We start from the raw sequence: 22,448 nt of genomic DNA on the forward strand, positions 1-22,448 counted from the left end.
TATCGATATGTTGTAGCCGTGCAGAAAATTTTCGCTTGATTCGTAAGATTGTAATCGAAATAATTATCTCTTTGTTGATCCCGCACAAAGTTTTACCCATGAAACAACTGTATAGTAATCCATGAAATAAAAAAAACAATTCCTCCCTCAAAAGAGAGAAGAAAAATCTAGTATTTCGAAGGAGCCAAATCCTCCTAAAGAAGAAAAAAAAACCTGTCTTTCGAGGGAGAAATATTCGTCTTAGAAGAGGAAGAGTTGTTATAAAACCTAAAACTAGATAAAAAGAACACAAAATCATACGATTGGGGCTTTCCACCGGTAAAAACCAATGAAAGCCCCTCCAAAAATCAACAATGGAGGCTAGGGTTTTAGAGAGAGGATAGATAGGCTAGGGTTTTTTTAATAAACCAACTCTTGCTTGTTTATTTATTAGTCAATTTGTTAACTACGAGTAGTACCTTACTTGAATTATTTTGTGTCTATAGCACCTTGAATTAAATTTTGTTTTTAAAATGATACAATAATAATGGATTCCGACCACATAATAATCAAATCTTTAGTGCAAAAACAAATCTCAAAATTGTAACAAATTCCGCCATTACAAGCGATCCTATTTATCGCTTTCATCCTTCATTTTACTCCCTCCGTTACGATTTAATCGCAACAGTTACTAAAAATGGCCGGTACACATTACTTGCAACAAACTTATTTATTTCCCTTTATGGTAAGTTTTTTTGTGTGATTTTACAACATTACCTTTACTTTTTTTTTTTTCTAAACACCCTAATTAAACTTCTAATTTTGTATTATTAACTTAAACCCTAACATTAATTAACTTAAACATTTCTACCAAAATCATTCACCTTCCATCCAAATTCATCATCATCTTAATTGGCAACCACCACCACCACCACCACCATACTACCACCACAACTCCACTGTATTTAACCAGAAATTTCTCTCTCTTTGTTCATCTCCCCCGGTCTCCACCGCAACCATGGCTATCTATTGTCGCCGGAACTCACTATCGATATCCTCTTGGTTTTCATCGCCTTCTCTCTCTTTACCCAGAAATCGGGGTTGTTGTGGTACTTTATTTACCCAGAAATCGGGGTTGTCGATCTCTTCCTTCTCTTGGTAATTTTCCAGATCTGATTGTTTTCTAGGTTCCATGGATTTGTTGAGGGTTCGCGGGCTTCGTGGTGGGTGGTTGGTGATAGGTGGTGGTTCGTTTGTATATGGTTTGTGGATCGTGGTTTGTGCTGGGAGCTGGGTCAAATTCGTGGTTTTGGGTCGAAATCGGGGTGTTGGGTCAAAATCGAAGGTGGTGGTGGGTCGAAATCGTGGTTGTGGGCGCAATTAGGGATGGTGGTGGGTCGAAATCGTGGTTCTGGTTTCGATTGTGGTGGTGGTGGTGGTCGTGGTATGGTGCTAGGTGATGGTGCTGCTAGGTGGTGGTTTGCTGCTAGGTGGTGGTGCTGCTGCTGATAGGTGCTAAGTGGTTGTATTTGATTTTTTTTTTTGGGTTGGATTAATACTAAACACATGCCATTATATTTTGTTAATTACACTTACCATCTTCTGCCTAGGATTCCGCAAACTCCCTCTTTGTTGCGAGTAAATCGTAACGGAGGGAGTATTATTTTTCATCACTAGCTAATCACTTCAAAGAAAAATGTAATAAAATATCAATGAAATCACATTCGATATAAACCTAAGATGTTTCGAATCCGAGTCATTAGACCAATCTTATCCAATATGATTGGATGCAACGAAATCACATCGACCTATACATTAGCTGTTTCTGATCCGAATCTGATCCGAATCACCTCAATGAAATCAAATACAATGAAATCAAATCAAATCAACCTAAGTAATAGATGTTTCTGATCGTACACCAATCTAATCCAATCCAATCACATCAACACTTTTCTTTTCTCTCTTCAAAAGTGCTCAATTAGTCTTCCAATTAGTTTTATAAAATAAAAAACCCAAAAAAACATCGCCGGAATACTCGCCGTGAAACCAAAGACTTCGGTCAACTTTCCGTTGAATCCAGTTTACTTCAAACTATAAATACACAAGTACTTCTCTCTAAACTAAATCATCTTCCCAGAAAAACACAACAAAAATATCATTTCTTCAACTCAGTCAGACTTTCTCACTTTCCATCATCTTCATTTTCTCTCTCCTCTAAAACCCTAATTCCCAAATTCCTCCCAAATCATCTTCTGATTTCTCGGTTAATCAATCAATTGATTGATCAAATTCGTCGGAAAAATGGGAGATCAACTGGAAAGATTAGGATCAGAGGGAGTTTCAGCTGGTTTAGAATCGACAATTAAAAGTGAACTTTGCATGGAAATTGATCCTCCGATTAGTGAAAATACTGCAACTGCTGAAGATTGGAGGAAAGCACTCAACAACGTTGTACCTGCTGTTGTTGTTCTTCGTACTACTGCTTGTCGCGCTTTCGACACTGAATCTGCTAGTGCTGGTTATGCTACTGGTTTCGTCGTCGATAAACGTCGCGGAATTATTCTTACTAATCGTCATGTTGTCAAACCAGGTAATCGTATATTTTTCAAGAAAAAAAAATAGTTTATTTGATGTTGATCAAGTTAATTTAGTGTGTAATTTTGTAATTATTAATTAATATAATGTTGTTTGTCTTTGAATTTTTTAATTAACAGGGCCAGTGGTGGCGGAAGCAACTTTTTTGAATCGAGAAGAGATTCCTGTTTTTCCAGTATATAGAGATCCGGTGAGTGAACATTGTTGAGATTTTGTCTTTTAAGATTCTTGTGGTACAGGAAGATTCTTATTTGTGGTATGTTCTTCTGTGAGTTAAAGGAAGAATATTTTTGTTTGATCATGTGTTTGTTTTTGAGTTTAATGTTTCTTTTGAAGAATATGCGCCTTTCTGCATCGATTATTGCGTGTGTTAATTTAATGGTGATTCGGCGATAAAGTTGAAACTAGATAGATGCTGTGTGTGGTTGATACTTCTATACATTTGTAAATTTGTATTGCATATGGTTAGACCTGAGAATATATGTGTATGTGCTTATGAATGTGAATTTGATGGACAATTTGATTGGTACTTGATAGTCATATTAAACACAGTTCCGTTTTCTCCATTGCCTGTGTTCTTTGCCCAAGCCACCCTGATCATGCTGGTTTAATTAAGAGAAGAAATAAGCTCTCTGTTATTATTCGAAAAAATGATCTGGATAATGAGGAGACTGCGAAAATTGTGCTATTGTAATATATCTTTAGGGGAGATGTTTATACACTTCTGTCTAAAAGTTTTGCAAGCATAGTTTGTCCTGAGCCAAGACTGTGCTTGGCTTTTCTCATCTAGGAATGATTTAAGAAGGCTCGGGTGTGGCTTGACAAGCTGACAGAGATATGGGAGGCTGGATTCTTGGAATACTTGTTTTACTTGACCCCAATCCAACTTAGCCGACTTTGAGGTTCCTTGTAGCCTTTTTAGGCTTCAAAGTCATATGTACGGTTTGGAGGGTTATCTGTAGTCGTTCAATAGCACCACTTCACCTCTAGATCTTCAATTTTAATTATCAACTGCATGATTTTGTAAATTGCAATACAATGTGTACATGTGGTAATGAGGTTTAGCTTGCTTTGATTCCACAGCCTAGGCTTTTCCGCGCAACACTGATTGTTGAGTTGTATGAATATAGTAATGGCTTCATTGTATCACAGTAGTACTAATAGCCTAGTTCTTCATTGCATCCCTGAGTCTAATAGTTCCTATATTGTGGTTTTACCGCATTTTAACCAGCCAGTCCAACTTATATTTGGAATTCCCATGTCGCAGGTAACCACATAATTTCATTCGCCCGCACAATCATATTGTATATAAAATTAATTTTAAAAAATTTCTAAAATTTCCCAAGGGGTCTCAGTATTAGCAAAATAGGTAAAATATCCGTGTTCGTTGTTTAATAGCCTAAATGCTCATCATTTTGGAAGGGATCCCTAATTTGCTATAAGTTAAGTTTAGCTTCTTTATTTTATTTATTTGTATTTATTTTTATTTTCTGAAGAAGTTTAGCTTTATTCATTTATTTATTTTTAATTTACACATTTCTAATGCCTTCTTGATCTTATATTTTCCTGTTTGTAATATCTGAAGCACTTTGCGTCATTTTTGTTGCATTTGCTTGCTTTCATTGACTGAATTGTGGTGTTAGAGCTTGGAATTAATTTTATTGTTAGAGATGTATATTCTTTTTTTCATGTTTTATTACTAAGTCCATTGTAGTTGTGGTTTTTCTGATCTTGGTCATTTTGTTCATAACACTTGTACTCTTGTTGCTTTAGGTGCATGATTTTGGATTTTTTAGGTATGATCCACAACAGATCCGTTTTTTGAGCTACGAAGAGATACCTCTTGCCCCCGAGGCTGCTTCTGTTGGGCTTGAAATCAGGGTTGTCGGTAATGATAGTGGAGAGAAGGTAACTGCATCTTATTCCTGATTTATTTCTTGATACTTTCAACTTCTGAAAAAGTACAAAGAGTATTGTCTGTGTTTGTCATGTTAGCAAATACTTCATATAATTTTCTGTTGATTGCTACGGAGTATGTTGTAAGGTGGTTTTAACTCCTAATAATCTTCACTTTATATTGTGGACCCTTGTAGACTTAGAAATCTTTATGCCCTGCTTCTTGTGTGATGCTAGAGGTTTCCTTTTACTCACCCAAATTGTACGCAGAAAAATTTGGAAGCCTTTATTAATTAATTTATTTTTTAACTCAAAACACTCTTTGGAACATGATTGCAGCCTCACTCCATGTTATCATGAATGTTCGCAACTTCTCATGTTTAGTTCATTCGGAGTGAATTAGTTCTCATGTTTAGTCTATTCTCCTAACCTTGTGTCTATGCATGTCCCTGTTATATATTTTTTATGATTATCTCTCCATTTTCTTATGCATGTAGTTACTAAGTGCATATACCAATGTGCATGTCACCTCCATCCATCATGCCAATAGGTGCCTTTTCACTCTTCTTTTAAATTTAAAATTTAAGTAGACTCACAAATAGTCTATATACTTCGTATGTCTTAAATAGGCAAATTATCAATTGACACAATCTTATGCCATGAGTCTTAAGACATTCAATGGATTGTCATAGTGAGATGAAGGAGGTTAAGGCATCATCAAAGAGGGAGTAAGATAGTACAACTTGTGTTTGGCTTGGCTTTTCTATTGGTTATTGTACATATCTGATTGATGGGGAAGAACTATTGCTCTTCCAATTTTTCATGATTGATAAAAGTGCTATTTTCACACTCTTGCAGGTGTCTATTTTGGCTGGTACTCTTGCACGTCTTGATAGAGATGCTCCTCACTACAAAAAGTATGTTTATATTAGCTGAAATGATTTCTTGTTCATACTCTTTCAATATGTTGGTTGTCAATTAATCCCCTTTGGAGGGATGGGGTGGAGGGAATATGGTGGTGTGGTTTAGGATTGTGTTTTGTTATGAATAATTTTAGATCGGCTATGAGGACTGATTTTTTTTTCGTCACATTATCTACTTATCTTGCAGATTGATTTATTTCTTGTTTCCTGCTTACATCATGGATTAAATTTGTGTCCTGTGCCATCAAAATTTTCTTATTTGGACTTTTTATATTGAAAATTTGGCAGACTAAAACTTCCCATATATCATCCCACATGGAATAATGTTTTGCGTGTACTCACTTTATCTTTTATATTTGTCCAGACGTCAGGCTACTAAACAACTTACTTGAGATGTGTGGATTTTTTTTTGTTTCTTTTTTTTGGATGAATCAGAAAAGAGGTTGATGATGGATGCTGCTTATTCATGCAGTTTTAGTTCAGTATTATTTTTACAGCCTTGAAGTTATGATAACTATAAGGTCATAGTTTTCTAGGTAATTTGATTAAATTTAGAATTCTGATGGTGCTACTTCTAGTTTCTAAAAAGAAGAGGAAAGAAGTATGTAGAAATAGCCGCAGAGAAGACCTGAAGATTCATTCAGTATTTGTTGATTGGCTGGAAGGAAAAGTGTCTTCTGTCCTATAGAAAACTGAAGCACCTCCCAGTATTAGTTAAATTAACGTGAAGAGAAAAATGGCAATCATCGTCAAATTTGGCCATGTAATTATGTAGATATAACTGTTGTCAATGACAGGAGTTTTTAACAGTCTACATAGCTTTCTCACCTAAGAGGGTGATATTACTTATGAGCCGGGTATGTTACCTTTTGCATCCTTTGAGAAGAGAACATGGAATGAAAAGGTGGTAAAGTTCAAGAAGTTTAAATTTCTAATTTGAAGCTCCAATTCTTCTCATGGTATATTTATTGGGAAAGCAGTGATATGAAAAATATGTGGTGGGCAGTAGGCTTCTTCATATTATGTATTTGTTAGGCATTGAATGGACATTTGGCATTATCCAATACTTGTATGTCTTTGTTTCTGAGTTTTATTCAGTATACTATAAATAATTAAAATGCTCATCCCCCCTCCTCCCCCTTCAAACAAAATAATTTATTTATGGTTGGAATTGGCATGATGACTTTGTTATCTTGCTTGTTTTTTGTTTGCAGGGATGGCTACAATGACTTTAACACATTTTACATGCAAGTAAGTGGGTTTTTCTACTTAGTGGTCACAAGGGCTTGCTTTGTTTTTCCTTTAAGTTTGAAATTACCATTATAGACCGTTATAAATTGATGAAATTTTTTTCCAATTGGCTCATTTTGCTCTAAAGCCTTTACTGTACAAAGTAATCCTAGGTTAACATGTTTAGAGTTTAACAGATGTAATTGAGCCACTATTGCACAAACTGCTTTAAATTATGATTGACTATATTAATCAAATGCCGCTTACTTTTTGTATCGATTTCCCCTTAAGCGTGTAATCGTTAAATACCAATTTAAATTTCTGAAAGGGAAGCTTAATGCATTTTTAATAAGGGTTATACATATTTTCTGCAAATAATATGGGTGTTAAGTGTTGGTAATTTGACCCCTCTTGTACGTGGAATATAATAGGGTTGTTCCAATACACAGCGCCATTCTGTGACGGATTTCGGACACTCTGTTTGATGTAATGCTTTTTCTTGATTTCTGATTTAAAATTACGCCATGGCATCTGTTTAGACTGGTATTTTACCATATTAGCTTAATAATTGAGTTTAAAGACTTGTGTATTGATTTATTTGATTTCTTATATGATTTGCTTAAACTCAAATTTTAGTCATTATAAGTTCTTAGAACCTTTTATTCTACACAAAATGACTAGATTGGATTTTTGAATGTTTATATGAGACTGGTTTAAAAAAAAAAAAAGTATTTTAAGCTATAATCTAAAATATATTTTCTAGAGCTACTTGATTGCTAAGGTACTCTGAATAATTCTGTTTTTTGTGTACAAAATAAGTGTATGCTTTTGCTTTGTCTATTCCCACTGATGTCTGCGAAGCTTGTTGTAATATCCCCTTTTATATATTATGCTCCCTTACCGCGCTCATGACCCATGACAGGTGGGAGCCTCATACTAAGGGTTGCTGGGTAATTTTATATATCATAACACACACTTTCTCTTTTGTTAATAAGTAACTAGAGATATGCCAGAAGTTTCATTCCATTTATTAAGATATTTACACCTTGATGTTTCTGTTTCTTTTTTGTTGCAGGCGGCTTCAGGTACTAAGGGTGGTTCTAGTGGTTCCCCTGTTATAGATTGGCAAGGAAGGGCCGTTGCATTGAATGCTGGGAGCAAGTCATCAAGTGCATCAGCATTTTTCTTGCCCTTGGAACGAGTGAGTTGCTATCACATGACTGTTTTCTTGATATCCTACCTAAATGGATTGTGAAGGGGAACTGAGGAACTTCCCATTAGAAAGAGCATGTCCAGTCTAAAAAAGTTATGTTGGCTGCCATACATCAAATGTTTAGAAGGGAGCTGGAAGCTTATTCAGCTAGTATAAGATTTGAGTGTATCTTGAACTATCGGTTGAGAATTGATTGTATATTCTGGGGTCAAATTGAATGTATATCCTGACAGTGGTTTTGCTGTGCTGACTTGTAATCTGTTAAATTCTCTTCATTTTGTCCCTTGAGTTATTGCTTTCTGCCGTGTAAATACATTGTATTTCACCATCTAGTTTTAAGTGCTGGTATTTCTGTTTTGCAGGTTGTTAGAGCTCTAGGATACCTTCAGAATGGCAGAGACATGTCTGCAGATAAATGGCCTGCTGTTACCATTCCCCGTGGTACGCTTCAGGTTTGTTAATGATTTTCCTACGTAGCGCTGGCTTTATTATGTTTACAAGTTTGTGTGTGAGACTGAGTTTTGCAAGTGTATATGTTTTTAGTGGTCTTCTGTGTGAATTTTAACACTGCCTGAAAGAATCATTTTTGCAGGCTTAGGCTACTATTTTTAATATAATTCTCTTTTTGTGTAATGGAATATAACTTTTCAATTAAAGGGTCAAAGTGGTAAAGCAACACTAAAATGACTAATAGATTTAATTAAAAATATACGCTTATGTTGATGACAAAGTATCATAAATCAATTCTTCCTCCAGCTTCCTCTTGTGAAGTGATGGTCCTTCTGAATTGTGATCCTAGATCAAGCTTATAGCTTACAGTGATGTGGTGAACCAAATCACAAAGTGACCTCCAAAATTTGTCCGAACAATATCAAGGATACACAAAGGAGTATTAGTGCTTTTGAAGCATCGTGATGATCTTAATCGGTCTATCATGTATCTGATAGTGACATAGATTATTACGTTGGACTTTGTTACTGGTTGAACACTTAAACAGTAAAATTGACACCATCCATAAAATGTTGGATTTTCCTTTACAGAGAGACTTTTTTGTGGTCTACCATCGCTTCTGGTATTATCATATATTTGTTATTCCACTAGATGGCTGTTGTACATGTTTAGAAAACTGTGGTGGTGGACTCGTCAAAGGTTTATGTACTTGCTTTATTTTTAGATAATTAAAGAACTTTATGAGATTTTGATCTGAAGAACTCAATTTAGTAATTTAAATTTATTGAATCTGAGACAAACAAGCTTTAATTATACTTTATTCCTTGTTTAGCCTGGTATTAAAATCCATTATCTCTTGTATTCCAATTCTTTTATTTTGACGAGACTTTATTATGGATTTGTAGATGACATTTGTTCACAAAGGTTTTGACGAAACATTTCGACTTGGTCTTCAAAGGGATACAGAACTGGTATTTAATGGGTCTGAATGTCAATTTTTTTTGTCAGAGGCATGTGTGCTTCCTTTGTGACTTTTTCAAGCTATATATATACTAACTTCATGCAATGCATTAAGTAGATGGTGCGGAATGCATCTCCCTCTGGGGAAACTGGAATGCTAGTTGTTGATTCAGTGGTGAGTATGATATTTTATAGTAGAAAAGAATTCATTAAAATTGATAGTTATGTTAATTACACCCTATTTCTTATTACAGGTTCCAGGTGGACCAGCTTATAAGCATTTGGAAACTGGTGATGTTCTTGTTCGTATTAATGGTGAAGTAAGTCATTAGAATCCAGCAATTCAGCATTTGGTTCATTCAAGGATTGGTTCTAGATAGTTTGAGCTAAAGACTTATGCATTGTCATTCATAATTCAATAATACTTCGTCGGTTTCTTTTTAGTTTACACGTTTGACTTTGTGTACTATTTACATAACTTACTTTGACTTCCTTTTGTGATTTAGTCATGTGGGATCTTGTTAGATTTGTCATCTTCTTCTTCTTCTTTTTTTTTTTTTTTTTTTTTTTTTTTTTCCTAATATCATAATTTCTGTAATTTTTGCCAATATGTAAATAAAGATATCTACATTTAAAAGTATGTGTTGGCAAACGTGCCTAAATGAAATGTGTCTACTAATATGAAATGGAGGAAGTATATCATTTCTGGAATCCTCTTGCTCATAGCTTTCTTTATCTCTTAGTGTGAGATCTGGATAGGTAGTTTTGTATGTTCTTATATGGGGGTAACGTCTCCAGTAATGCTGTCTTTAAATGATTTGGAATACTGCATTCTACTAGTGTTTATCCTTGGTTAAATGATGCATAAGTCTATTTCTCTTCTGCCATGACTTGACCAATAATTGTCTTACATAGTGTTTTCTAGGTCCAACCTTTTCTCTGTACAGTGTGGAAGCATGCCTGATTGCACGTAAATTAGAAAAGTAGGAGGCTGCTTTTTCAAGCCGCCCCTTTCTGGTGATCTTGAGTTGATAGATGTTAATTTGGTAATCAGCTCTTCCAAGCATGGCATAGCTTGGCTTGATCTAGATAACTGACCCACAAGTCAATGTCTCTAATGCAGGTTATGACTCAGTTCCTCAGACTGGAGACTTTGTTAGATGATAGTGTAAGCCAGAATATCAAATTGGAGATAGAAAGAGGCGGGACTCCAATGACAGTAGACTTGATGGTGAGCTCACAGTTCTCAGCTCTTTCAGATGGACCATATTTTATTTTTTAACAAAAGCCTGCTTTTGTTTTGCAGAATTGCATACAGTATATTAATTTGTTGTAAAGAAAGAAAATATCAGTGACTTTTAATAGTGTATAAGTGGGTCACAATGTTATTTGTTCTCACTTTGTGAATATGTTAAGGTTTTTATTCCACAGTTGCTAATTAGTTAGTCTGAATGAGTTGAGTGGTTTCATACTTTGGTTCTATGTCACATAATATATTCTCATTGTTATGCATGCTGCTTTGTTATATTGGTTTTTTATTTTTCATTGACCTGTTCCAGAATGGACACGTTTAATACAACTACTATCTATATATATCATGGTTTCTCTTATCAATGATGGTCCAGGTTCAAGATTTGCACTCTATTACCCCAGACAACTTTCTTGAAGTCAGTGGTGGTGTGATTCATTCTCTGTCCTACCAGCAGGTTTGTCCTTGTCCTCCCCTCCTTGGATGAGCCTTTGGTCATAATTTTTTAAAGTTGTTTTCTTTTTGTTATGGTGTCTGATTTCTCATCTATGTAGTCAAGTGCTTCTGGAAGTGAAGCGTAAGTTTTGTTATTTTGGTTGGCTAGGTGCCTATTATGTAGCCAAGTACAAGTTATCCGAACATTAGAGTCAACTTTTTAGCAGTCTGAGAATTTCCTTCAAGTGTTAACCATTTAATTTTATTGTTTGCAAATGAATTTATAAATAAGACAATAAGACTTTATTCTGGCTGTTGAGCTTGTATACTTGAATTGCTCGTACTATTCTTATAATGTATTCTTCATGACCACCTAATTGTGATACTTATTTCCCTTCTCTGTCTCTTTCCCTCCTTGGATGTTAGATGATCTTGTAATTGCTTGGATGTCATTGTGTTCTGGCTTATTTTACTGAATATGCAGTGCATGTTTAAGTTCTTTCTGTCTGTTTGGGTCAAGCTTTTCTGTTAACTCATGTTTCCTGTTAAATCTCTATTATGTTATGCCGTTTCTTAACCATCCGTGCAGTTATATCGAGATGATAAGTTATTACTGTCAAATGATTTAGCACAGTGAAAATTATATTTTCTGACCTTCCGTGAGAGAATACTCTTTTCAATACTGTTTTGGTAGTCTACAAATCTTATTTGGGAAGTGCTAAAAATTTGAAGTCATCTACCACCATTTCATTATTTCTTTCATCCATTTGGTGCCTTTATAAAATACCTTTGGGTGTCAGCAACCATAGAACTATGAAAATACTGTTCATGTGCAAGGAATCAATAATTAGGGGAGGGGTCGTAGTACTAGTAACTTGGGGAATAAGTTACAGGTTTGTTAAGAAAGATTTTCTATAAATAGGTATTAGGAGGGAAGAGGATATGTTGAATATTGAGTGGTTTGTTATTGGGAGAGAGTGAGCCTCTCGAAAGCTCATACTTAGTAGAGAATCCACCTCTCGAAAGTGGAATTATCAATCAATTTGCTGTTTTCTTCATCTTAATACTATAATCATCAATTTTCTTCTTATTTGCTGCATTGTTAGAGCTAAAAATTATGGTAGTTCCTAGCATCATGTCCTTGTCTCCCTATGACTTGATTGTTGGACATCTCTGTTTCTTCTAATTTAGATTTAAATTCTAAAGGTTGATTTTTTAATCTGTTAAATTCTTTTGCAGGCTCGAAATTTCCGGTTCACCTGTGGTCTTGTTTATGTTGCAGAGCCTGGGTGAGCCTCCTTCATTAAATAATTAGAATAAAGGATTGGTCAGTGTTGTCTCGGTAGGCATATGTTTATAGTGGTGTCAGCAAATTGCATGGTCATCCTTCATCTTTGGCAACACATATTGACATAATGACTTCCTTACGAGTATGATTAAGCCTTTTCTCCTTGTTTGTCCATACCAGATACATGTTGTTTAGAGCTGGCGTACCTCGCCATGCCATCATAAAAAAGTTTGCTGGGCAGGAGATATCTTGTCTTGAGGAACTGATATCAGTCCTTTCTAAGTTATCTAGGGGTATGCGTGTTCCACTGGAATATATAACATATGTCGATCGGCATCGAAGGAAGGTAAGGGCTTTTTGTAGCTATTATGTTTTTCAGTCTCCTAAATGCTACCAGTTAATTTGATAATGGTCTTGCATTCCTGATGTTTATTATATATGTTTGTTTACATTAGCTGCACTACATACTCTTCTATCACGTTTGAAGTGTCCATGTACTGATTATAGAATGTGGGTACTGGATAGTTTTTGCCAAGGGCTGTTTGCTTGTGAGGCTAAATAGACAACGCATCTTAGTATTTTAGTGTAGGACATCTTCAAATATCTTCCTACATGTGGGGTATTGTCCAATACCTATCCTTTTTATAGCTTGCTGAGGTTGGACCGTTGGACACAGTCGTCGTAGAGCCAATCCATCCAATACAGGACTGATTAGAGACCTTTTATGAACCTCTTTCTCATAAGCAATCATTACAGCCATTGGAACCCTAACCACAATTTGATTACATAGAACTTCATGCTGTTTTAGCTCTGCTGCTGACATTAAATATCCACATGTTTTAAATGACAGTAAATAACGGAAGACTGATTGTTAATATCAGAAATCAAATGTGTTGATCTTTTTTGTGGATTTTTAGTTTTGAATTTGTTTAACTCTTGTAAGATTATTTGGAATACGGGTGTTAAATAGTTGTATTGAGATCAAGTTTGGTGTTTCTTTGTTCATGATACTTGCATTTGAGCTCAGGTTGAGTCTGAATCTTTTTCAAACTTAAATTTTAAAATTCGACTTGAGTTTGAAAATTCTCTTTTACGTTATAGCACTTTCATAACTAAAGTTTCTGCTTTTTCTATTGTGTTTTGCAGCAGTGTAGTGCAAATCCTTCATATCAGTTTTAAGTTGGATTTTTGAACATGTAAAAAAAATGTTATAAAAAAAATCTGGAATATGCTCATAAGCTTCTCTTGTTGAGTTTAGTAGTGCAGCTTGAATAGTTAACGGATATATATCAAGTGCAGCTCGAATAGTTAATGAATCAATTGGGCTCATCTATATCCACATAAAAAAGGCTTATACATATACAAACCACACATAGTTGAAGCTTGTCCCAGTTAGCAAAGATATCTCTTTGCTGAATATTTTAATTTCGAGAGAGTTTTTGCTCATAAAAAAAAATAAAAAAAATAAAAAAATTGTTGGATTTATGATCATCACACCTGAAAAGGCTGCTTAATTTTTTTTGTTGTTTTTCCCCCTTTTGTGAAATATGGTTTAGTATTCTAATTGACAAATACCTATTTTATTGCTTGTTAGCATTTTTTAATTTTGAGTGTAAAATTTATCATTTTCTGCTTGTGAAGAGGCTTCTGTCTATCAATCATACTTTTATTTATGAATTGACATGTGGGTTTAAATTGTAGTGCTTCCCTTTTCCTACTGGTTTTCGCTGGTTAGGGCCTTAGGGGTCTCACTATCCTTATTTGATCCTCCACAACTTCAAGCAACAGCCAACAGAATCCATACTTTTATTTTGTTTTAAATTTTTTTTGGTGATTTTTTTGTACACAACTACACATTGAATCTCATTACATTATTTAGCAGCTAGTTGATGGATGCAAATCCAAGAATACCATAGGAGAGCATGCGATTTATGTTGCTTCATACCTCATACAGAAATATTGGTTATTATATAGAATGACCGAGTGAGGTGGATTTATGTTTGTGACGCAAGTGTTGGTTATGGTCAAAATCCTAGAATCAATTATTGTAGATTTGTCAGTGTATAAAAGGAAAGGGGCGCTGAGGTTCAAGGCGACATGGACTATATACCTTTTAGTCTTGCAAGGCGCTTTTGGTGAGAGAGTTTTTTTTTATTTATTAAAAAAATTATGACGTGCACCTCAATTCAGTAAAGGCGCACCTAAGGCACAGGGATTCCCTATCGCCTTGATGCACCTTGAGCCTTTTTATACAACGCACTCTAAGCTTGTTGCCTGCCCGTTGCTTCCTGTCTGCTGGGATCCTTTCTCTTATTTGATAGAGATGACCATGAGACCTTGTTTTGCTGTTGTACTGCTAGTCTTGTAATAATATGTCTTAATATTTTGGATTTGCTTTATTATTTCATATATGTCTTTCATTGTTGATCCCCCCCCCCCCTTGTTCTCTCCTGTATGCAGTTACCTCCGTCATTGAGATATGATTCTGTCAGCATTTTATAATTTTTGCTGTCATGAAAATGGCTGATTAGTAATTTAATTTACTTTATCTTTTATGCAGTCTGTCTTGGTTACTGTTGACCGGCATGAATGGTATGCCTTTCCTCGAAGATATATACGTGATGATAGTACTGGTTTATGGATAGTGAAGCCTGCCCTACCGTCAGAGTCTCCACTGCTATCATCTGGTATCAATCAAGTCAATGGTGGCGCTAGCAATGAAGCAGTGACATCAGATATCAGAGGGGTTTGTGTAATGGACTATACACATCAAGATAATCACCAAAAGCTGGCTGACGGTACTGCTATCATGGAGACTAATAGCGATCATACCTCTGAAGATGCTAACTCTCGGGATGAATCTGATGCTGGAAGCAAGAAGCGAAAGGTGGAAGAATGCTCATCTGCTGATGGTATTGCTAATACTGATAATTTGTTGTGTGAACCTAGAGAAGAAAACTTGGGGGACTCGGGAATTTCTGAAAATTCTATCCTAAGGGATCACCAAGGTGCAACAGCGGCTGTATCCAATGCTTCGGTTGCTGAACGTGTTATAGAGCCAACCCTTGTTATGTTTGAGGTAATTTTTTGTGACAGGTGTTCCATTGTATCATATAGCTGAGGATGTTCTACTGTTTGTCATCAGCTATAGTAGATTCATTTCTCTCATGCCCAACCATTTTTTCTTTTTCTTCTTTTTGTTTGCTTAAGTTGATGGACGGGGATCTGATAATGGTATACTCTGGGAAGGTGGGGATTGGATGTTGGATATTGCTCTTTTTGTCCACCTGCTTTGGCCTAGAAATATTCTGGTTGGTTTGTAGCTATGTGCAGATCTGTTTGCTTAGTTTTGTCTTTTCTGAAAAATTGTCACACCTTTATTTTTCTTTAGTTTTGGCTTAGAGACCCCTTAATATTCTTGGATTAGATTCTTTTCTAATCTGCACCATGAAGTTATTTCTTTAGATGTTTTAATACCTTGATTGCATGTTATTTTGAGCTAGGTGCAAGATATCGTTTTCATCCATTTTGTGACTTTCAGGTTCATGTGCCACCATCATGTATGCTTGATGGTGTACATTCCCAACATTTCTTTGGGACTGGCGTTATTATCCATCATTCACAGAACATGGGATTGGTTGTGGTTGACAAGAACACGATTGCAATATCTGCATCTGATATCATGCTATCATTTGCCGCATTTCCTATTGAAATTCCGGGGGAGGTAACTAAATTTACTCTTACCACCCATATTTTAAAGGTACTGCAACTTCTCTTGCTTAGATTTATGTCATTTTGTAGGTAGTTTTTCTACACCCTGTACACAATTATGCTCTTGTTGCATATGATCCTTCTGCTCTTGGTGCTGCTGGTGCAGCAGTAGTTCGTGCTGCTGAGCTACTTCCAGGTTAGTTCGCAGCATGGTTGTATGAGCTTTGTTTTACTCCTATTTGGATTGTATTAGCTTTTAACCTTGATGAAAAAGTAGTTGAATTCTTATTGGTCTGATTGACTGGGTGCCAAATTAAGCATGTCGTGAATTCCTGGAAATTAGCTTGTTTGCACATGAGGTCATTTCTGGCGGTTGCATAAAGTTGCATTTACATCCAGGTTGCTGTTATAAGTACAATTTCCATTTTGGCCATATTTTCAAGAGTTTGATGATGCATTCTAGGCTGCTAGCTATTGAATGCTAAATGTTGCATTAGTGCATGCATAGGGTTCTAAAATTAAAAACATTTTGTCTTATGACTGATATCAGAGTATTAGATGATGTATTCTGATAAGCACTGCTCCAGTGCATAAAATATCTTTTTAATTTTATTTTATTTTGGTCAGAACCTGCATTACGACGAGGTGATTCTGTATACCTTGTTGGGTTGAGCAGAAGTCTTCAGGCTACCTCACGTAAATCCATTGTCACCAATCCATGTGCTGCATTAAATATCGGATCAGCAGACTGTCCACGTTATCGAGCCATGAATATGGAGGTTGTTGAGCTTGACACAGGTATGTTGGTTGCATAGATTCATTTTATATGATCTTACTCTGATTCTAATGCCTCCTTCCTGGCTTCCTCATTCCCATATACTACTTCCTCAGTTCCTTTTTTTGCCTTTTTAAACCCTTAAAAAATGTGCCATATAGAAGTGAAGTGATAGTTATAAAAGGAGGGAAGTATAAGGATAGTTAAAAGGTTAATTTTATTTTGCCATGTTTGACAATCTGAAATTTGCAATTGATTTTTATTGTTTATTCAGATTTTGGCAGTACATTCTCTGGTGTCTTGACTGATGAACAGGGTAGGGTTCAAGCAATATGGGGGAGCTTTTCAACTCAGGTATTGCTATCTCTTCAGCTACTTGAATCTACATAGCATGGCTGGTGCTGACATATTGTATTTTCTTTTGTAGTTGAAATATGGAGGCAGCTCATCAGAAGATCATCAATTTGTCAGAGGTATACCAATTTATACCATCAGTCAAGTCCTTGACAAAATTTTGTCTGGTGCAAATGGTCCACCTCTTCTTATTAATGGCATTAAAAGGCCCATGGCACTTGTCAGAATACTGGAGGTGGAACTCTACCCTACCTTACTATCAAAGGCAAGAAGTTTTGGCCTGAGCGATAATTGGATCCAAGTATGTATCTCTCTGATATTATTTTCTCTTTCAATTTATTTATTAACTTTATAAGTCATCCCATATGGCCACAATCATGTGATACACTAGATCAAGGGTTTTGGTTGAACAAATTTTTTTAGTAACTTTAAAGTCTATGGATGGATTTGGTTGATCTTATTGTTATTATCTAGAATATTGATGTTTTTAAAAACATTTTTTACGGTTTTGGATGTAGGATTTTTGCATTACTTGCAGGAAGACCATTATATTTGTGAAGTATATTGTGTTTTTCTTTGTTCGGAACAAGCAAACAATTTCTTTGTAATGTTGTGTATATCCTTTCTCCATAAGCCTGCCTAGGGTAATACCCTATTTTGAGATATTGGGGTTTTGCTGATTTAAATGTTGACATGTTTGCTAATCATCTTATGAACCATAAGAGGAAGCATGGTGCTAATAGTAAAGATTAATTTTGCGAGCCTTTGGAATCTGTACTATACATAACTTTTCTTTTAATTTTTGGTTCCTATTCGGTTCTAAGGCTTTGATTGATTGACTCCTATTCGGTTGGGGAGCATCTGGTGATCGCTATTGTATATGGCACAACTGAATGTGAGTGCCGAGTGAAGTGTTTTCTGTACGAGCGCTTGCGCGTGCGCGTGTGTTTGTGTGTGTGTGTCTTGTTTTGGCTTTTGAAGGACTATTCTAAAATGCATAGAATATCATCTGTTAGTTCATCTTGGAAATTTTTATAAATGAATGATCCCTCCTGCAGTGGGAACAATTCTAGGTGGTGGCAGTTGTCTCACAATAATTCACCTGATTGATAAAGTTGCCTTCATGTTCTTTATTGATTACCTGTTTTCTCCATTTTTCTTCTGGCAAAACTTTTTATAATTTATATGGAATTGTAACATGATTTTCCTCTCTTTTTTCCTTCAGGCTCTTGTTAAGAAAGACCCTTTGAGGCGCCAAGTGTTGCGTGTCAAAGGTTGTTTGGCTGGATCAAGAGCTGAGAATATTTTGGAACAAGGTGACATGGTTTTGGCAATCAATAAAGAGCCTGTGACTTGCTTTCGTGACATAGAAAATGCTTGCCAAGATTTAGACAAGTATGATAAGAGTAATGAGACGCTCCAGCTGACCATCTTTCGCCAGGTTTGAATCGAAACTTTTTTGTAATTACCCCTAATTCCTTGGTTGTGTATATCTCTTGTATGGCAGTAAAATAGATTACTGTAATCTTATTTGATTTTTATAACCTGGAGGGTCCTGCAGGGGCGTGAATTGGAAGTAGTAGTAGGAACTGATATTAGAGATGGTATCGGTACAGTTCGTGTTGTAAACTGGTGTGGGTGCATAGTTCAGGATCCTCATCCAGCAGTACGGGCCCTTGGGTTTCTTCCTGAAGAAGGCCATGGTGTTTTTGTAGCAAGGTACTTTACTAATTAGTGATTAATATTGCTGCATGTTGCTTGTGACATAGTTTTGGGGTTATGAATTCAGCCTTTCTTTTTAATATAGAAATTTAGCTTTATTGAAGAAGGGAGGGATCTTGTTTGGCCTATATATTCTTATTAATCTACTATAATTAAACCATGATGACCTGGTAATGCTTAGGGTGATAAGTGAGCGTCCATTTTTTTCTTTCTTGTGACTGATTTTTGTAGAAGTTTTTTTAATCTTAAGAAATTAAGTTTATCTTGTTATTTTTCAGGTGGTGTCATGGAAGTCCAGCGCATAGATATGGTTTGTATGCTCTTCAATGGATAGTGGAAGTGAATGGAAAACCTACCCCTGATCTGGATGCTTTTGTTAGTGTGACGAAGGTATACTGACTTTTTATTTTTTATCTTATTGTTAATCTGTCTTTACAGTTGACCCAAATGCTTTAGTTAATAACATTATGAACATTCATCATCTTCCTCCAAGTATTCATGTGAAAAGAACGAGGTAGTGAAGATGTCAGAAATTAAACAATGTTGATGAATTTGCTGAGTTCTTGGAGGATTTTATTTGAAGGCTAACTAGTTTGATGCATTTAAGGAATTTAAGACATTATATATTCTTTGGGTTGAGCTGAAACAAAACTGGCTTGGGTTGTCAGTCCACTTGGTGATGTGCCTCCTTTGACTTTGGGACTGGAGTGCCATGCCAATGTTGCTTTTTCTATTTTTCATCTCTCTCCGACTTTGAGAGAGTAATTTAGTATGTTACTTCATAATGTATACCCTTCTCTAATAATTAAAAACTTTGAAACTTATAAGATCTATTCGTTCTGCCTTTATCCCTTGGCTCATCGTTGCCTTCTTTAGGTCTCAGAGAGGGGTTGGGGTGTGGCGAACCTATTTACATTGCTTAATTATCCTAGTCACCTAGTCTCATTCCCTTTGAATTATCTACCATCCTGATTGCCTGCAAATATGGGGCTTCTTCTTGCCTGATCAAAGCTTCCCATAATCCATGAACTTAATCCGTAAGTGCTGAAAATGGTATCTTTTCAAAATAAAGCCAAATAAAATAATAGATTACTGGGTTAGAGCTTCTAAAGGGCACATAAACATGACCCTATATAGTTCAAAGGAGTATGAAGCTGAATGTCCTTAAGTCACATAATGTATTGATTTACTACTGTTGCAACATAATATTTAACCTTGATGTAACCTATCCCTAGAAAATATTACAAGGATCAATCATTTGTTATTAAGTTCCCTATAGTTTTTCTAGGAATCAATCCCCCCCCCCCTTCCCCTTCCCCTTCCCCTTCCTGTACAAAGTACTACAAATGTGAAATTTTCTTTGTTCAACAAGCAGGAACTAGTGCATGGAGATTATGCGCGTGTGAAGACAGTCCATTTGAATGGGAAGCCCCGGGTGTTAACATTGAAGCAAGATTTGCATTACTGGCCAACTTGGGAGCTAAGGTTTGATTCAAACACCGCACTGTGGTATAGAAATACAATCAAGGCATTGGATACCGCTGTGGCATGAGTGGTTCCATCTTCTGGCAAGTTCCTTCGGTAAGTGACTTCCAAAATTTGTGAAAATTACCTGGCCCTTTGATGGTACATACCTCATTGAACATTGTTTTCGGAGCTGCTTCAATATGGTCGCTCTGCAGTGAAGAGTTCTGAGATTGGTCATGCAGTTTGGATTCTATTATGGATGAGGGGCTGTTTTTAATTTTTATTTTTTAAAGAGGGATAAGGGGAGCTTTTTAAGATTATTCATGATCTTGCATGTTTTGAAAGCTGGTTGATTCATGTAGAAGGGATAGGAATTTCCTAGATGTCATACTTTTTTATGTGAGGGGGCCTATGTCAATATCATGGTTTTTCGTCGAAGGGGATGTAGCTAAGTATATGTAGGGATCGCTACTGGTATGTACTTGTGCTGAAAGAACTCTATTGAAATTTGAAACTCACCCTGAAAGACTTCTTTGGTTATGTTAGTGTCGTCTTCTCTCTTTTGCTTCATACTTGTATTATACTCTGTACTGTACAGTATGTTTCTTAATCAATTTTGCTGTAATTTCCTCTTTTGCTTTTATTTCGATTTGATAGTAGTTTGTCATATACTCCGTATTGCTTATGGCCCTTCTCTGAAAAAGGGATTCAGAACTACATTTTACAGTATACATTGATCTGCAGCTCTTCCGAATGAGATGGGGTTAATGCAGTCTGTCATAAGACTTAATTGGAAAGTTCACATTAAGGTATAATTAATAGAAACACTTTCATTAATTATAATCCTATTTCCACCAACCTTTGTTGTTAGAAGGTTCTCAATCTTCTCAAGAGTGTGGAGTATGAGTTAATATATTTAATTGTACTAATTAGTAGAAAAGCGTTATAAAGTCGAAATGATACAGAGTATCTGTACTACTCTGTAAATGACTGATTTTTTTTTTTTTTTTTTTTTTTTTTCGGGGGTGATGAAGTTGGTTGCATGAAAAATCAAAAACGCTTTACAATTTGGTTAATTAGGAAGGGATCTTGTATAATTATGTAGGGTATGAGTCCTATAATGTCAATTTAGAGTCGCAAAGGATGATAGATTGTTATATACACTCGGGTGTACCATATCAATGCATGGTTCGTGCAGGCGGATGCACGATTCACACGGTGCATCTCTTCCAAAAAAAAAAGCGGAAAGAACATTGCACAGAAATATAAAGAACATTTAGTTTAAGTGAAAAGAACATATTATAGAATTGTAAAGAACATTGTATAGAACTGTAAAGAACATTCCGTTAAAGTGCAAAGAACATGTTATAAAATTGTAAAGAACTTAACGTGCAGTTAAATAATGTTCTTTATCTTCATGTTCTTTGATTGTCAAAATAATGTACTTTTATTTGTGACATATGTTAATTGTTTAATTTGAAATGTTCTTTGAATTTTGTCTTTAGATTATGGTGGTTGAATAAAAATAATGTTCATTACATTATATTATCATTAAAGGTGATAAAAATTTCTGGTCGGGCTGGGTTATAACATAATATCTCGTGTCCAAAAAACCCAAAAAATGTATTGGGCTTTTCGGCTTTTTTCGGGCCAAGTTTGGATTTTTTTTAACTAAAAATGCATTTTTAGGCTTGTCTAAACTCGCCCTATTTTCGGGTTGGATCGGGTCGGGTCGGGTCTGGTCGGGCCGAAGTTGATCACCTCTAATTATCATGTTTTTAATTAATATTACGGATGTTCTTTAGATATATATATAAAGAACGTGAAGTTGGATGTTTTTTTTACAAAATAGGTATATGTTCTTTATAAAACAACTATATGTTCTTTACAATACATCTCTAATTTGGATTTTCGGCTTTTTTTTCGGGCCGAGTTTGGATTTTTTAACTAAAAATGCATTTTTAGGCTCGTCTAAACCCGCCCTGTTTTCGGGTTGGATCGGGCTGGGCCGGGTAGGATCGGGCCGAAGTTGATCACCTCTATTTATCATGTTTTTAATTAATATTACGGATGTTCTTTAGATATATATAAAGAACATGAAGTTGGATGTTTTTTTTTACGAAATAAGTATATGTTCTTTATAAAACAACTATATGTTCATTACAATACAATTATATGTGATGTTCTTTATGAAAAAGCTA

At 35.5% G+C, this 22,448-nt stretch overlaps 1 protein-coding gene across 2 annotated transcripts; it reads left to right on the top strand.

Moving 5' to 3' along the window:
• The first annotated feature begins 1,863 nt into the window (after positions 1-1,863).
• Positions 1,864-20,890, top strand: LOC110720327 (protease Do-like 7). 2 transcript variants are annotated; one of them, XM_021899334.1, is made up of 24 exons: positions 1,864-2,569; positions 2,694-2,764; positions 4,348-4,482; positions 5,329-5,387; positions 6,608-6,644; positions 7,699-7,824; positions 8,199-8,288; positions 9,192-9,257; positions 9,365-9,421; positions 9,501-9,566; positions 10,370-10,477; positions 10,872-10,952; positions 12,170-12,219; positions 12,399-12,564; positions 14,779-15,297; positions 15,760-15,942; positions 16,020-16,125; positions 16,557-16,727; positions 16,979-17,058; positions 17,132-17,359; positions 18,284-18,499; positions 18,620-18,777; positions 19,059-19,170; positions 20,156-20,890. In XM_021899334.1, the coding sequence occupies exons 1-24, from the start codon at positions 2,281-2,283 to the stop codon at positions 20,330-20,332; spliced, it is 3,351 nt and encodes a 1,116-aa protein (XP_021755026.1). In that variant the 5' UTR covers positions 1,864-2,280; the 3' UTR covers positions 20,333-20,890. The 2 variants fall into 2 exon arrangements, with proteins under 2 accessions (XP_021755026.1, XP_021755027.1); XM_021899335.1 differs by lacking the exons at positions 1,864-2,569; positions 2,694-2,764; positions 4,348-4,482; positions 5,329-5,387; positions 6,608-6,644 and adding an exon at positions 7,517-7,573.
• The last annotated feature ends 1,558 nt before the right edge of the window (positions 20,891-22,448 follow it).

The sequence above is a fragment of the Chenopodium quinoa genome, unplaced genomic scaffold (assembly GCF_001683475.1).
Source record: "Chenopodium quinoa cultivar QQ74 unplaced genomic scaffold, ASM168347v1, whole genome shotgun sequence".
Classification (NCBI taxonomy): Eukaryota; Viridiplantae; Streptophyta; class Magnoliopsida; order Caryophyllales; family Amaranthaceae; genus Chenopodium; species Chenopodium quinoa.

What these genes read in the sequence shown, in the direction of transcription:
- LOC110720327 (XM_021899334.1), top strand. Translation starts at nt 2,281, where the DNA reads ATGGGAGATCAACTGGAAAGATTAGGATCAGAGGGAGTTTCAGCTGGT. An exon ending in ATTCTCTGTCCTACCAGCAG is followed by an intron (nt 10,953 to 12,169) that starts GTTTGTCCTTGT and finishes ATTCTTTTGCAG; the next exon opens with GCTCGAAATTTCCGGTTCAC. An exon ending in AGCTGACCATCTTTCGCCAG is followed by an intron (nt 18,500 to 18,619) that starts GTTTGAATCGAA and finishes AGGGTCCTGCAG; the next exon opens with GGGCGTGAATTGGAAGTAGT.